General features: G+C 40.7%; 1 protein-coding gene across 1 annotated transcript; it reads left to right on the top strand.

Moving 5' to 3' along the window:
* Positions 1–6,979: 6,979 nt before the first annotated feature.
* LOC107810132 (putative F-box protein At1g19160) lies at positions 6,980–8,320 on the top strand. Its single transcript, XM_075235998.1, has one exon. It carries the CDS (start codon positions 7,048–7,050, stop codon positions 8,203–8,205), a length of 1,158 nt encoding a protein of 385 aa, XP_075092099.1. The 5' UTR covers positions 6,980–7,047; the 3' UTR covers positions 8,206–8,320.
* Positions 8,321–15,288: the final 6,968 nt, after the last annotated feature.

Genomic DNA, 15,288 nt, shown 5'->3' with positions numbered 1-15,288 from the left:
TCACCTTACCACACTATCTTGGACTGTCATGGCAAGATTGTGACCTTAGCCTTGCCGGTTTTACCTCGTTTAGAGTGGAGAGGGACTCCTGGTCATTCTACCCGTAGGGTTATCTCATATATGAAGGCTCATCGTATGGTCGAGAAGGGGTGTTTGGCCTATTTGGCATATGTTTGTGATTCTAGTACTGAGGTTCCTTCTATGGATTTTGTGCATGTTGTTCGTGAGTTTCCTGAGGTATTTCCTTTAGACCTGCCGGGTATGCCACCCGATAGGGATATTGACTTTTGCATTGATTTGGCTCTGGGCACTCGGCCCATTTCTATTCCTCCATATCGTATGGCCCTTCCAGAGTTGAAAGAATTGAAAGAACAGTTGCAAGACTTGCTTGATAAAGGCTTTATTAGACCTAGTGTCTCTCCTTGGGGTGCACTGGTGTTCCTTGTTAAGAAGAAGGACGGATCAATGAGGATATGTATAATTGATATGTATATATTATCGGCATATGAACAAGGTTACAATCAAGAATAAGTATCCATTGCCAAGGATTGATGATTTGTTTGATCAGCTTTAGGCTGCCAAGGATTGATGATTTGTTTGATCAGCTTTAGGCTGCCAAGGTATTTTCGAAGATTGACTTGAGATCTGGCTACCATCAGTTGTGGATTAGGGCATCCGATGTCCCTAAGATAGCTTTCCGCACTTCGTACGGGCATTATGAGTTCTTGGTGATGTCATTTGGGTTAACAAATGCCCCAGCAGCTTTTATGGATTTGATGAACCGAGTGTTCAAGCCTTACTTGGATTCGTTCGTGATAGTCTTCATTGATGATATTTTGATCTATTCCCTCAGCCAGGAGGAGCATGAGCAACATCTGAGAGTTGTTCTTCAGACTTTGAGAAATAGTCAATTGTATGCTAAGTTTTCGAAGTGTGAGTTCTAGTTGAGTTCAGTTGTATTCTTGGGTCACGTTGTTTCAGCATAGGGTATTCAGGTGGACCCGAAGAAGATAGGGACAGTCAAGAACTGGCCTAAACCCACATCAGCTACAAAGATCCAGAGTTTCGTGGGTTTGACGGGCTATTACCGTCGGTTTGTGAAGGGGTTTTCATCTATTGCAGCCCCGATGGCCAGGTTGACCCAGAAGGGGGGCCAGTTCAGATGGTCGAATGAGTGTGAGAAGAGCTTTCATAAGCTCAAGACAGCTTTGGCTACGGCACCGGTGTTGGTTTTGCACACAAGTTCAGGGCCATATACAGTTTATTGTGACGCATCTCGTATTGGACCTGGTGCGGTATTGATGCAGGATGGCAAGGTCATTGCTTATGCTTCGCGACAGTTGAAGATTCATGAGAAGAATTATCTAGTTCATGATTTGGAGTTAGAAGCCATTGTCCACACGCTGAAGATTTGGAGGAACTATTTATATGGCGTGTCATGTGAGGTATTCATAGATCACAAGAGTCTACAGTATTTGTTCAAGCAGAAGGAGATAAATTTGAGGTAGAGAAGGTGGTTGAAGCTATTGAAAGACTATGATATTACCATCTTATATCATCCGGAAAAGGCCAATGTGGTGGCCGATGCTTTGAGTAGAAAGTTTGCTAGTATAGGTAGTCTTGCATATATTCTGGTCGGTGAGAGACCGCTTTCTTTGGATGTGAAGGCTTTGGCCAATCAGTTCGTGAGGTTGGATGTTTCTGAGCATAGTCGTGTGTTGGCTTGCATAGTCGCTCATTCTTAATTATTTATGCATATCCGAGATCGGCAGTATGATGATTCTCATTTGCTTGTCCTTAGAGATATAGTACAGCACGGAGGTGCCAAGCAGGTTACAGTTGGAGATGATGGAGTTTTAAGGATGCAGAGTCGTATTTGTGTGCCTGATATGGATGGACTTTGAGAGTTGATTTTAGAGGAGGCCCATAGTTCCGGTACTCTATTAATCCGAGCGCCGCTAAGATGTATCAGGATTTGCGGCGGCATTATTGGTGGAGGAGGATGAAGAAGGATATTGTTGCATATGTGGCTCGGTGTTTGAATAGCCAGCAGGTAAAGTAAAAGCATCAGAGACCTAGTGGTTTATTCCAGAAGATTGAGATTCCTAAGTTGAAGTGGGACCACATCACTATTGACTTCGTTGTTGGACTCCCACAAACTCAGAGGAAATTCGACGTAGTGTGGGTTATTGTTGATAGGCTGACCAAGTCAGCGCATTTCATTCCGGTGGATGTCTCCTATTCTTTTGAGTGGTTGGCAAAGATATATCCGGGAGATTGTTCGTCTTCATGGTATGCCCGTGTCTATCATTTTTGTCTGAGGTACGTAGTTTACCTCACGTTTCTGGAGGGCAGTTCAGCGAGAGTTGGGCACACAGGTCGAGTTGAGCACAACATTTCACCCTCAAACGGACGGGCAGTCGAAGCGTACTATACAGATTTTGGAGGATATGCTCCGAGCTTGTGTTATTGACTTTGGAGGCTTGTGGGATCAGTTCTTGCCTTTAGTGGAGTTTGCTTACAACAACAGATACCAGTCGAGCATCCAGATGGCTCCTTATAAGGCTTTATATGGTAGGCGGTGTCGGTCACCGGTTGGTTGGTTTGAGCCGGGAGAGGCTCGGTTGTTGGGTATGAATCTAGTACAGAATGCCTTGGAAAAGGTCAAGATCATTCAGGATAGGCTTCGTACAGCTCAGTCCAGGCAAAAGAGTTATGCTGACCGTAAGGTTCGTGATGTGGCATTCATGGTCGGTGAGCGGGTGTTGCTTCGGGTGTCGCCTATGAAGGGCGTGATGAGTTTGGAAAGAAGGGCAAGTTAAGCCTTAGATTCATTGGTCCTTTTGAGATTATTGATCGAGTGGGAGATGTGGCTTACAGACTTGCGTTGCCACCGAGTTTATCAGTCGTGCATCTAGTGTTTCATGTGTCCATGCTTCGGAAGTATCACGGTGATCCATCCCACGTGATAAACTTTAGCATTGTCCAGTTGGACAAGGACTTGTCCTATGAGGAGGAGCCGGTAACTATCCTAGACCGGCAAGTTTGTTAGTTGAGATCGAATAGTTTTCCTTCTGTTCATGTTCAGTGGAGAGGTCAGCCTGTTGAGGCAGCGACCTGGGAGTCTGAGTCTGATATGTAGAGCTGATATCCCCATCATTTCTACGAATCAGTTATTTTTCTTATGTCCGTTCGAGGACGAACGGTTGTTTTAGAGGTGGAGAATGTGATGACCTTTGGGTCATCACTCGTTTTGAAAGTAAATTCAGTGTTCTGAAGCCTTAAAACATCTTTTGTCTTACCTCAATATGCGTGCGCAGTCCGGGCACGTTTCTAGAAAGCTTTTATGTGAAAACTAAGTAAAATAAGGAAATTGGCTTTTAAAATTGAATAAAATTGACTTTGGTCAACATTCTTGATAAACGGACTTGGACTTGTGATCCGATAGTCTCATAGGATCCGTAGTAAAATTTGGAACTTGGGAATATTCCCGAAATCGAATTCTGATGTCTCAAGCCCGAGAAATAAATTTTTGAAAGAAATTATTTAACTGAAATTATAAGAGTTTTTGGAAATGAATAGAGGTTTGAAATTGATGGTATCGGGCCCGTATTTTGGTTCCGGAACCCGGTACAGGTCTTATATATATATATTAATTAAGTTGAATCTGTGAAGTTTGGTAAGAATCGAAGTCCGTTTAGTATAAATCGGACATTTATTTGAAAAATTCAAAATATTGATGTTCTTGAGTGATTTCATGAATTTGAGACTTAATTCATAGTTATTGATGTTATTTTGATGATTTGATCGCACAAGCAAGTCCATGTGATGTTTTGGACTTGCGTTGGATGTTTGTTTTGGTACCCCGATGGCTCGGGAGAGTTTTGGATAGGCCGCAGGGAGAAATTGGACTTAGGAAAACTGCTATTGGGTTGCAGGTCTGCATTGCGAAGCCTGGCTCGCAAATGCGAGCTCGCATTTGCGAAGAAACATCGCAATTGCGATGATGGGCTGGGGTAGGGAACCTTCGCATTTGCGAGGCTTATGTCGCAAATGCAACATTAGCAGGCACCGCAATTGCGAACAGTTATTCGCATTTGCAAAAACAGTAGAGGCAGGCCTTCCTTCACAATTGCGAAGCTTTGGCCGCAATTGCGAGTTCACGTTTGCGAACATGACATCACAAATGCGATATATGCGCCTGTGTAAAATCAAACTTAGACGAAAATTCTTCATTTTTCAAAATTCCTCAAAACCTAAGCTCTCTTGGGCGATTTTCCAAAGAAAAGTTCATCTCCAAATCGATTGTAAGTCATTTCTATCTCATTTTCTTTATTCTATAAAATCTTTTCAAATGATTTCAACTCAAAATCAAGGGTTTTCATAGGGGAAATTGGGTGTTTGGGGTAGAACTTAAGATTTTAAAATTTTGGGGATTTGGACCTTGATTTGGGGTCCAATTTTAAAACAAATTATATATTTGAGTTTGTGGGTGAATGGGTAATCGCGTTTTGGTTCGAATCTCGGGTTTTGACCATGTGGGTCCGGGTTGATTTTTGACTTTTTGGGGAAATCTTTAGAAAACTTATTTTCATGCATTAGAATTGATTCATTTATCATTTATTGTTATCGTTAAGTAAATTGTGGCTAGATACAAGCTAATTGGTGGTGGAAACAAGAGGTAAAGCGGTAGTTGAGGCTTGAATTATGTTCGTGGCATTGAGGTAAGTGGTTGGTATAACCTTAGCTTGAGGGATTAGGAGTTGTGTCTTATTTGCTATGTGTTAATTGTTGAGTACGACGTATAGGTGCGGTGATGAGTATCTATACGTCGGTTTCAAGCATGCCCGTGAGTCTTATACTATGATTAATGTGACTCTGTTTCGTATTGTTCATGCTTTATATGATGATTTCTATTGTTGAACAAGGCTTGTGGAAGTATTATTGGTTATTGAACATTGTAGAGCGTTGGCTCAAGTTGAGAATTGAGTTGTGAAGTAATCGTGGAAAAGAGAAGAGGTTATGATATTGTCTCCCTTGCCGGGATGTTATTGGTTTTGATATTATCTCCCTTGCCGGGATGTTATTACTCATGATATTGTTTCCCTTGCCAGGATATTGTTGTTATGCTATTGTTCCCTTGCCGGGATTTTATTGTGATATTATTGATTCCCTTGCCCAAATTGCTTTATGATTGTTGCTTGGGTAAGGAAGAGTGTAAAGCACGAAGGGTGATGTCGTGCATGATTTTGAGAGTGTTAATGCACGAAGGTGATATCGTGCCGATATTGTGAGGTAAAAGCACGAAGGATGATGTCGTACTGCACGATGTAAAATGTCGTGTCATGATATGAGTGATAATGCACGAAGGATAATTCCGTGTCATGATTATGTGAGGTAAAAGTACGAAGGGTGGTGTCGTGCTGATTATATTGATTCATATAGTGAGGACGAGAGTAAAAGCACGAAGGGTGATGCTGTGCAATTGTCTTTGATTTCCTTATTCTTACTTACGGTTGGATTTTTGTGTTCCTTTCACTTCTTTACTGAGATTTTGTTTGTACATGATATTCCTGTAGCATGTTTCCCCTTCCCATCTTTAACTTCTAGTTTATGTCATTATTACTTGTTGTATATGATATAACTGCACAGGTTTATTTGGTAGTATTGTCCTAGCCTCGTCACTACTTCGCCGAGGTTAAGCTAGGCACTTACCAGCACATGGGGTCGGTTATGCTGATACTATACTCTGCACTATGTGCAGATCCTGGTGCTGCAGCTTTTGGACCATAGTGAGGTTGTTGCCTTCAGTCCATCATGTGACCCGAGGTAGTCCTGCAGGCGTCCGCAGGTCTTGGCGTCCCCTTCTTACCTAGTTTTTCTTCTGTTCTTTACTATTTCTGAGACAGACATGTATCTATTTTGTTCGGACCCTGTTTGTAGTATTCTTAAATAGTCTGTGAGATTGTGATACCAGTTCTGGGTAGCTTGTGTTCTACGAATTTGTATCGGTATTATTTTAAATTGTTACATTTCATTCTTCCGCTTTAATATTTTCGCTATTTATAAGATGTAAACTCGCAATTGTTAATGGATTAAAAATAAAAAGAGTTAAATAATTGGAATAATCAGCTTGCCTAGTAGGCGTCATCACGACTCCCGATGGTGGGAAATCCAGGTCGTTACACCTTCGCACCTTTTCCTTCTATGTGGGAATCAAGGCGGCTTCATGGTATGATAACTCTGTGAACCTTATCTCATTTTGAGCCGCTGATATGATAAATGGACACCAATATAGAACTGAACTCCAACATCATGGCTCTGCCTAGTGAAGTCTTGGTGGATATACTCTCTAGGCTCTCACTCAAACATGTCCACCAACTTCAAACGGTTTCAAAGTTGTGGATCAGAACCATCTCTATAGTCCACATTTCAGAAGACTCTACGACATGATATCCATGACTCAATGTAATACACTGTCACTGTTTTAGGCATTTAGCACAATTACACGAAATACTTCTCAAAGAATTTGAAAAATTCATTGATGAAAAGACTCAAGGCCCTAATTAACTGGTAAATGTTGTTTTTAAATGTGTAAATGTGAAAGTGAAAAACGTAAGTGTCTAGTGTGATTTGCAACCGTTTGTTGAATTTGTTGAAGTTCTATAATTTCCTTTGTCAATATTATAAAATAGTTGTTGTATTATATTATGGGAGGAATTAATCCAATAACCTTGGCGAACAGTGAGAGGATTAAATTCATTAAGAAAATATAATTTTCTATTGGGCTCAGAACATTTTAGTTCTCCTACTTCTGTTTCTATTTCTGTTTTATTTTTACAGAGTTTATTTTCGAGCACAGTCTACTAACAGTAATAAATTAGTAAAATATATGTCTTCTTACCTACTCAGCTGTCATATATTTATTTTAATTACGTCAACAAAGGAAGGTGCTAGGCATGTCTTTAAGAACGTCAATGAAGGCTCTTTTCACAATTTAGATCTCTCTCCCTCTTTGTTTTGTATCACAAATTAAGCAGTTGAAGAATGGACTCTACAATGGAACGGAGCTCTAACATCATCGATCTGCCTAATGAAGTCCTGGTGGATATACTTTTCAGGCTTGCAGTCAAACATGTCCACCAACTTCAAACAGTTTCAAAGCTGTGGCTCAGAACTATCTCTAGTCCACATTTCAGAAGACTCTACAACATGAAATCCTTGAATCGTCCTCGAGCACGTGTAGTTCAAGTATCTGACTACAAGCATTCACCGAGTGGCATGGAAATGATTAGTCGAACTATTTCTATTTCGACCATGGATCTCGCTGTTGACAACAGCGAGATCCAGAAAAATTTCAGTTTTGAGGATATTATTGCCCCTGAACACTCTTTCTTCATCTTCTCCAACCTCATCATTTTCAATCACAAGGTATGCAATCCCACTACTAAAGAAATCATAAACTTACCAATTTCAAGTTATCCCTCAGTTAGTTTTGATGTTTCCTATTTCCCTTCCAACAATACATACAAGATTGTCCATCTATATGGTACCAAGACTGGCCCTAATTACAACTTTAACTATGGTGGTAGTGCTGTGGAGTTCAGATTTGAGACCCTCACATTAAGAGATGGCGGACCAATTCCTTGCTCTTGGCAATCCCTAGCACACCAAGAATGGTTTTCTTACAAGGTTCATTCAACATGTGTAAACAATGTAATTTATTGGTTAGTTGGAAGAGCAGATAGAATGGAAAATCATATTATTTCGATGGAAATTGAGAATGAAGAATTCTTGAGTTCCGTCGGTTGCCCCAAAGATCCCTATTATGAAGAGTTTCCAATAATTGAGAATGGTGAGTTAGCTGATTTGAATGGGAAATTATGTTTAGCTTACCAATCAGAAGAATTGTCAAGGATAGATCTATACGTTCTCAAGGATCATAAGAAGCAAGAATGGGTCAAGGAACACATCATCAATTTATCAGGTATGGGAAGTTTGTTCAAAATAATGGGGTATGTACCATTAAACGGTAACAATGGTGAAATTATGATTGACGGCGGGAAGCAGCCTCTCCTCTACAACATTGAAGAGAATAGGTTTAGAAAGCTGGCAAGATCTAAAATGAATATTCATATTGGTTTGTATTTTGATAGATGTTTTAACTTAGGAAGCACAAGACTAACTTTTCAACAAAGGCAGTGATTTGTTTTCCGAGGGAGATCAACTCTGAGTAGATATGAGTTGATCTTTGTAATTTGTTTAAATTTTCTTGTTCAATGAACTAGTCTGAGGACTCAAGTCACCAACTTCCTTTGAACTTGGCTGCTATATTATTACAACTACTCCGTACATGTACTGAAAATGCAGCAATCAGCTCCCCGTTCTCATCTCTACCCTCTCCCCATTACTACACTGCACAAGGACTTGTGCGGTTATTATTCGTATTTGATTTGGTGCTTGACACATATACCATTCAATAAAACTTGGGAGAATATTGTTATGTAAGTGATATAGAGTCAGTTTATGTTCTTCAGGACTTTGGTCTTCAATATTTGAGATTAACTAAAGTGCATACTTCGTAACATAACGTGCGCCTGGTGAAAAAATTCTCTTAACTGAATGTGCACGTATATATATTTAGGTGCATTACGAATATGTGATTGTTTGCTTGCTTGAACCAGAAAACGAATTGTTCTTCTTTACCTGGCTATAATTTTTTTTTTATTTGAAAAGGTGGAAGAACATATTATCTCCGGTAAATGACATAAATAAAGAGTATTATGTGATGAACCGCCAAGTCGGCAAGCCACATAGGCTCCATTTGGCATATATTAATGCTATGTGGAAGCTTACATAAGAAGAAGGCTAGCATTTGTGAGAAGATTCTAGAGAGGTATGGACATTTCCTTAGGAAGAACCTAGATCCTTATAGATTTGCTAGGAAAGTCATTGGAATCTTCTAGGCTTGTAGAGAATTTTAGAAAAAGCTCTTATCTTGTAAAAATCAAGGACTTGTGTAATAATTAATATTTACACACTAGCCTCTAGGATACTAGTATATAAAGGGGGTCATTCATTTGTAATTCATCAAGCAAACAATTCAAGTTAACTCTTGCCCTAGTATGATGTCAAAGATATCCATAGCGGTTACGGTAAAGTTTGCCATACCTTCCCAAGCTCCCAATTTGACACCAACTCCATTAGCTGCCCCACGAGCATTTTGTACTTCGGCATTCACGGTCTTGACGCGAGAGTTGGTTGGAGCAAGCTTCAATTATAGTCTCTTTGCGGCAGCCTCAGTTACGAAATTATGAGTTGCTCCAATATCCACCATTGCACGAGCGGTCTTGTTATTGATGGTGAGATCCACGTACGGATTGCCATTATCGGTAGGTTGAATAGCTTGGCGGCTTCCTTGGTTGTGCAACCTGGTGAGGCGGGCATGAAGGTGGCATATTTGGAAAATCTATCCACGACCACCATAATAGTACCATAACCGTTGGACCTTGGTAGGCAAGTGATAAAGTCCATAGTCACGCTCTCCCATGGATGCTCTGCAACTGGTAGTGGCTCCAAAAGTCCTATGGGCTGTTGTTGCTCAACCTTGTCCTGCTGACATACAAGACAAGTCTGCACATAACATTCTATATCATCTCGCATGCGTTGCCAATAGTAGACTGACTCAACGAAGGACATGGTGCGACGTTGGGATGGATGACCAGCCCACATTGTATCATGACTCTCCCTTATTATCTGTCATCTAATGTCTCCAAACTTAGGCACATAGACCCGCTGACCCGTGGTAAGCAATATGCCATCTTCTACCCAAAAACGTCTCGTCTTGCCCTGGTTGGCTAACTCAATAAGTTGTTTGGCTGCTGGATCGTGTTGCATGCCTTCTTTTATATCCTCCCGAATATCCCATCTCCCTAAAGTGATTGCAGCAAGCTCGACTTTCCGGCTCAAGGCATCAGCTACAATGTTACCTTTGCCCGGCTTATAATCCAGCGCATAATCAAACTCGGCCAAGAAATCCTGCCACCTAGCCTGCTTTGGTGTGAGCTTCTTCTGTGTCTGAAAGTAGCTAGTAGCCACATTATCAGTCTTGACCACGAACCTCGACCCGAGCAGATAATGTCTCCATGTACGAAGGCAATGCACAATGGCAGTCATTTCCTTCTCTTGTACCATGTAACGCCACTCCGTCTCATTTAACTTGCGGCTCTCAAATGCTATGGGATGCTTATCCTGCATCAGGACACCCCCAATGGCAAAGTCTGAGGCATCTGTGTGCACCTCAAAAGTCTTGGCAAAGTTAGGTAATGCCAAGACTGGATCCTCTATTACAGCTGCCTTAAGTCCTTCAAACGTCTTTTGACAATGCTCCGTCCAAACCGATGGCTTGTTCTTTTTTAGAAACTCAGTCAATGGTGCGGCCTTTGCTGAGTATCCACTGATGAACCGACGATAGTAGTTAACAAGGCCAAGGAAGGATCTCAACTCAGTTACTTTTATGGGTGCCTCCCACTCCTGGATAGCACGAACCTTAGCCTCGTCCATGCGTAGCTCGCCATTGCTAATGACATGGCCCAAGAAGTGCACCTTTGACTGTGCAAACTCGCACTTCTCCCTCTTGATGTATAGCTCATTCTCCCGCAAGACTTGGAAAACCTTCCTTAAGTGCTCCATGCATTCCTCCAAGGTGTTGATGTATATGACTATGCCATCTAGGTAGACTACCACGAACTGATCAAGGTAAGGATGAAAAATATTGTTCATAAGGGTGCAAAATGTGGTCGGTCAATTGGTTAAGCCGAAGAGCATCACCAACCACTCAAAGGCTCTGTATCTCATCACACATGTTGTCTTTGGCTCATCCCCTTCCATAATGCGAACCTGGTAGTAGCCTTTTCGAAGATCCACCTTGGTAAAGTACTTGGCTTGCCCAAGTCTATCGAACAAGACAGCAATGAGCGGGATCGGGTACTTATTCTTCACGGTGACCTTATTAAGTGCTCAGTAGTCTATGCACAAACACAACGATCCATCCTTCTTCTTCTGGAACAATACTAGTGTTCCAAAAGGTGCCTTTGATGGGCGAATATGACCAGCATCTAGCATCTCTTTCAATTGTTTCCTGAGCTCCTCTAGCTCTGGAGGTGCCATACGATATGGGGTAAATGCGGGTGGCTTAGCCCCTCGCTCCAACTCAATCTTGTGATCCATCTCTCGCCTAGGCAGCAGGTGCTTAGGCAACTCCTCGGGCATGACATCTTAGTTTTCCTCAAGCAACTTCTATATGCAAGGCGGTAGTGTCTCTTAAAAACTCTTGTTTTCCTCCAAACTTGTGATGGTTGCCACGAACGTCGGCTCCCCCTTCTTGATCCCATGACAACCTGCATAGCTGAGAGTTGTGCTTGGCTCTGTCCGTGTGGCATAGTCATTGTAGGTACCATGCAAGCTACTTCCCGCTCCATAACCAAGAGACGTTGGAGGTAGGGGTCGATCAAAGTATGACAATGTCTAAATAACTCTTGCCCTAGTATGATGTCAAAGATATCCATAGCAGCACGACAAAGTGAGGGACGATGAGGCCAAGATCAACACTGCGATATTGTACCTCTTAGAGACTGCCATGCTATGGTGGAGAAGGAAGATGGTCGACGTAGATAAAGGTCTATGTACTATTAGCACATGGGATCAGTTCAAAGTTAAGTTCAAGCGACAGTTCTTTCCAAACAATGTCTTGTACGAGGCAAGGCGCAAACTTAGGGAATTGAAGCAAACAGGGAGCATACGTAATTATGTCAAGGAGTTCACTATCCTTATGCTTAAAATCCCCAACCTGACCAATGATGACTTGTTGTTTCACTTCATGGACAGGTTGCAAAATTGAGCTAAGCAGGAGTTGCAATGCTGACAAGTCTCTTTTCTTAAACTCCGTGCCCAGTCAAATGGATTCACATAAATTGAAACGGAAGGAGTATCTTTTATTTCTCGTACCAAACAAGCCCTTAAGAAAATTTTATTACCCTGTTATTTAGCTATAATACCATCAATTTAATCTCTCTCTCTCTCTCACTCAATTTCCTTTCTAGATCATAGGGCAGTGGAGGAATGGCCAGTACTACTATGGAACTAAGCTACAATATCATGGCTCTGCCTTGTGAAGTCTTGATGAATATACTCTCGAGGCTTCCGCTCATACATGTCCACCAACTTAAAACAGTTTCAAAGTTGTGGCTCAGCACCATCTCTAGTACACATATCAAAAGACTCTGCATCATGAAATCCATGTGTCGTCCCCCTAAACTAGTAGTTCAAGATTGTTCTTGTTGAGTATTGGGGTTTTAATGATTAACAAAGTTTCTCCAGAGAGTGTGCGCTAAGAACCAGGTCCTCAAGGTAGCTAATGAAGTATTCTAAGAACTAGGTCCTTAAGGTCACTATTGAAGGTTCATACAAAGGCAGTAACTTTTTCACAAAGTTACTCGAGTCCGAATTTGTTGGAAGAAAGCTATTAACATGATAAAGGCCATTGTCCAAGAAGATATGCTTGTATAAGTGATAGACAAGAGTCACAAGATTTGTGGAGTCCTTGAAACTGTATGAGTCCTATCAAATGAAAAGTTGACAATGCGTAGGACTCCTAAAAGATCTGTGAGCCCAGAAAACATAAATATTATACTTTTGGACTGAAGAAATCATCCTTTGGCACGTCAACCGTGGAACTTCATTTTCAACACTCAAGTCTACTACTAGTCTTAGTGCTCTTCTTGAGTCAGTTAGTGAATGTGTATTAGGAAATCGAGTTGTAATCAATGTGTCAAACATAATTTGTAAGTTAAAGTAATTGTTTGAACTTTCAAGCTAGAGTAACTTGTAAGTCAAGTAGTTTAAGTAGGAGAACTGGTGCGTATTGATTTACAGGTCTTATATTCGATAGATTTGGCTTATTTGTTTTAGTGAAGTTGAAGTTAAAATCCTACATGGTAGGTCGTGGTTTGTGCACCTTTGAGCCGGGTGATTTTTCACATAAAAATTGTTGTATTTATTTTTACTGTTTATTTTGTTTACGTGTAAGGAGTAAGGTAAAGAACCAAGTTCTTTAGTAATTTAGGAAGGCACTCAAATTAACAATTGGTATCAGAGCAGGTTCTCTCACACGTGGTTAACACCTAGAGAGATCTTGGAAGTAAAATGAGTGCCCCACCTGGGATTAACAAAGGATAGTCAACTACTAGACCACCTGTATTCAACAAAAAATAATGCAGTTGGTGGAAGGCAAGAATGGAGGATTTTCTGACGGCAAAAGACTATGAACTATGGAAAATAGTAAATCGAGGACCACTAACTCCCACCAAACAAAATGGGGAAATGAAACTGTTCCCAAAGACCCATATGAATTTGTGGCAATAGATTTCAGAATGATGGAGAAGAATGCAAATTCCAAGAAAATCCTAATCTTGGACTTAGTCCTAATGAGTATAACTGGATATCTGCATGCTATAATGCAAAGGAGATCTAGGATGCACTTCAAACTTCTCATGAAGGAACAAACCAAGTGAAGCGACCGAGGATTGAACTGCTTATGAGGAACTTTGAGGTCTTCTACATGAAGGAGTCTGAACCCATCCAGGAGATGATGACTAGGTTTACAATAATAACAAATGAACCGAAATCACTTGGAAAGGTATTCACTTATGAAGAATTGGTTAGCAAGGTTATAAGTATTCTCACAGCTTCATGGGAATCAAAAGTCACATCCATAAAGGAAGCAAAGGAATTGGATAAGATTTCACTAGATGAGCTGATTGGAAACTTAAAGACTCATGAGATGAGAAAGCTGGAACTGCGCAAGGAGGAACAAAAGAGGGATAAGGCCTTGGTTCTTAAGACATACAAAGAAGATGTGTCTGACAATGATGAACTCGACCTAGCAATGTTTGCTAAGTGCAAGAGGTTCATGAAGAATTCCAAAAATGCATCTAAGAGAAAATATGGTGGAAAACCTAAGCAGATTGACAAAGCTTCATACGATGGGTGCTACAAGTGCAACAAGCTACATCATATGGTCAAAGACTTCCCAATGTGGAAAATTGAATGCAAGAATGAAAGAGCTGAAAAAGAGAAAAGGAAAAAAATGAAAGAGAAGGGCCTAAACAAAGGCAAAATCCTAGGCAAAGTATTCACTGAAGCAATGAAACAAGGTTTTCTAGCAGCATATGAGGACAATGGAAGTGATAAAGATGAAGAGAAAGAGGATGAGGCTATAAGTCCTTACGCTATGATAGATACGCACCAGGAAGTGGAGACCGATCCCCTGGTACAACTAGGAATGCACATTAGAAGACATTCCCCATTTGATGGACACCACTATGATGAATGGAAGATGCGTATGAAAATGTTCCTTCATGTCACTAACTTTGACCTATGGATAATTGTAAATCATGGACCAATTACCCCTACCAAAGTGGATAGTGAAGGAAATAAAAGCCTCAAGAGAGAGGAGGATTATGATGTTGAAGATCGTAAGATGATCCAGAAAAATGCTAAGACAAAGGATCTGCTTTATGGAAGTTTAGCAAGGATGTTCTCTACAAGGTGTCCTTTTGCATCTCTGCTCATGATATATGGAGAACATTAGAGACTGATTTTGAAAATAAAAATATTGAAGTTGCTCTAATGGCAATTGAAACAAGGCAAACAGAAGATGAACTGATAGGGATGATGTCCATGAGCGACTCAGAGGCTGAAGCTGAAACAAACTAGGTAAGTATTTCTAACTTGAAAGAGAATATCCATGCTCTGTGTAAAAACAACTAATGGCCATAATAGTGACCATGATGAGTTAGATGGACATGTTGAGTGCAGAAAATGATCAGTTAATAAGTTGATCTTGAACTTGACCTCAAAAAACATGAATTTGACAAAGCTGATCTTGAAGAACATGTCAAAGATCTTAAGAACAAGGTTCTTGAGCTCACTTCTAAAAATGAGCAGCAACCTAATGCACATGGCAAGGAAATAATGAGTGATCTGCAAGGCAATCTTGAAAAGGAGTTAAAAGAGCATAAAGATTGCCTTTGTGATGTTGACTACATGAATAAGGTATTGCAAGAAAATCTTGAAAAGACAAAGTATGAACTATCTAGGCTAAGAAAGTGGCATAGATCCTCAGATGCACTAAATTGGCTAAATGAAAATTTTAGCACTAACAAATCAGTATTTGGCTATAGAAAACCTGTACCTAGGTTTGATCCCAAGTATGTAGAAATTTCTGAT

This window comes from Nicotiana tabacum, chromosome 18 (assembly GCF_000715075.1).
Source record: "Nicotiana tabacum cultivar K326 chromosome 18, ASM71507v2, whole genome shotgun sequence".
Lineage (NCBI taxonomy): Eukaryota > Viridiplantae > Streptophyta > Magnoliopsida > Solanales > Solanaceae > Nicotiana > Nicotiana tabacum.
Note: the sequence above shows the minus strand (reverse complement) of the source record. Positions and strands in the feature narration are given on the sequence as shown.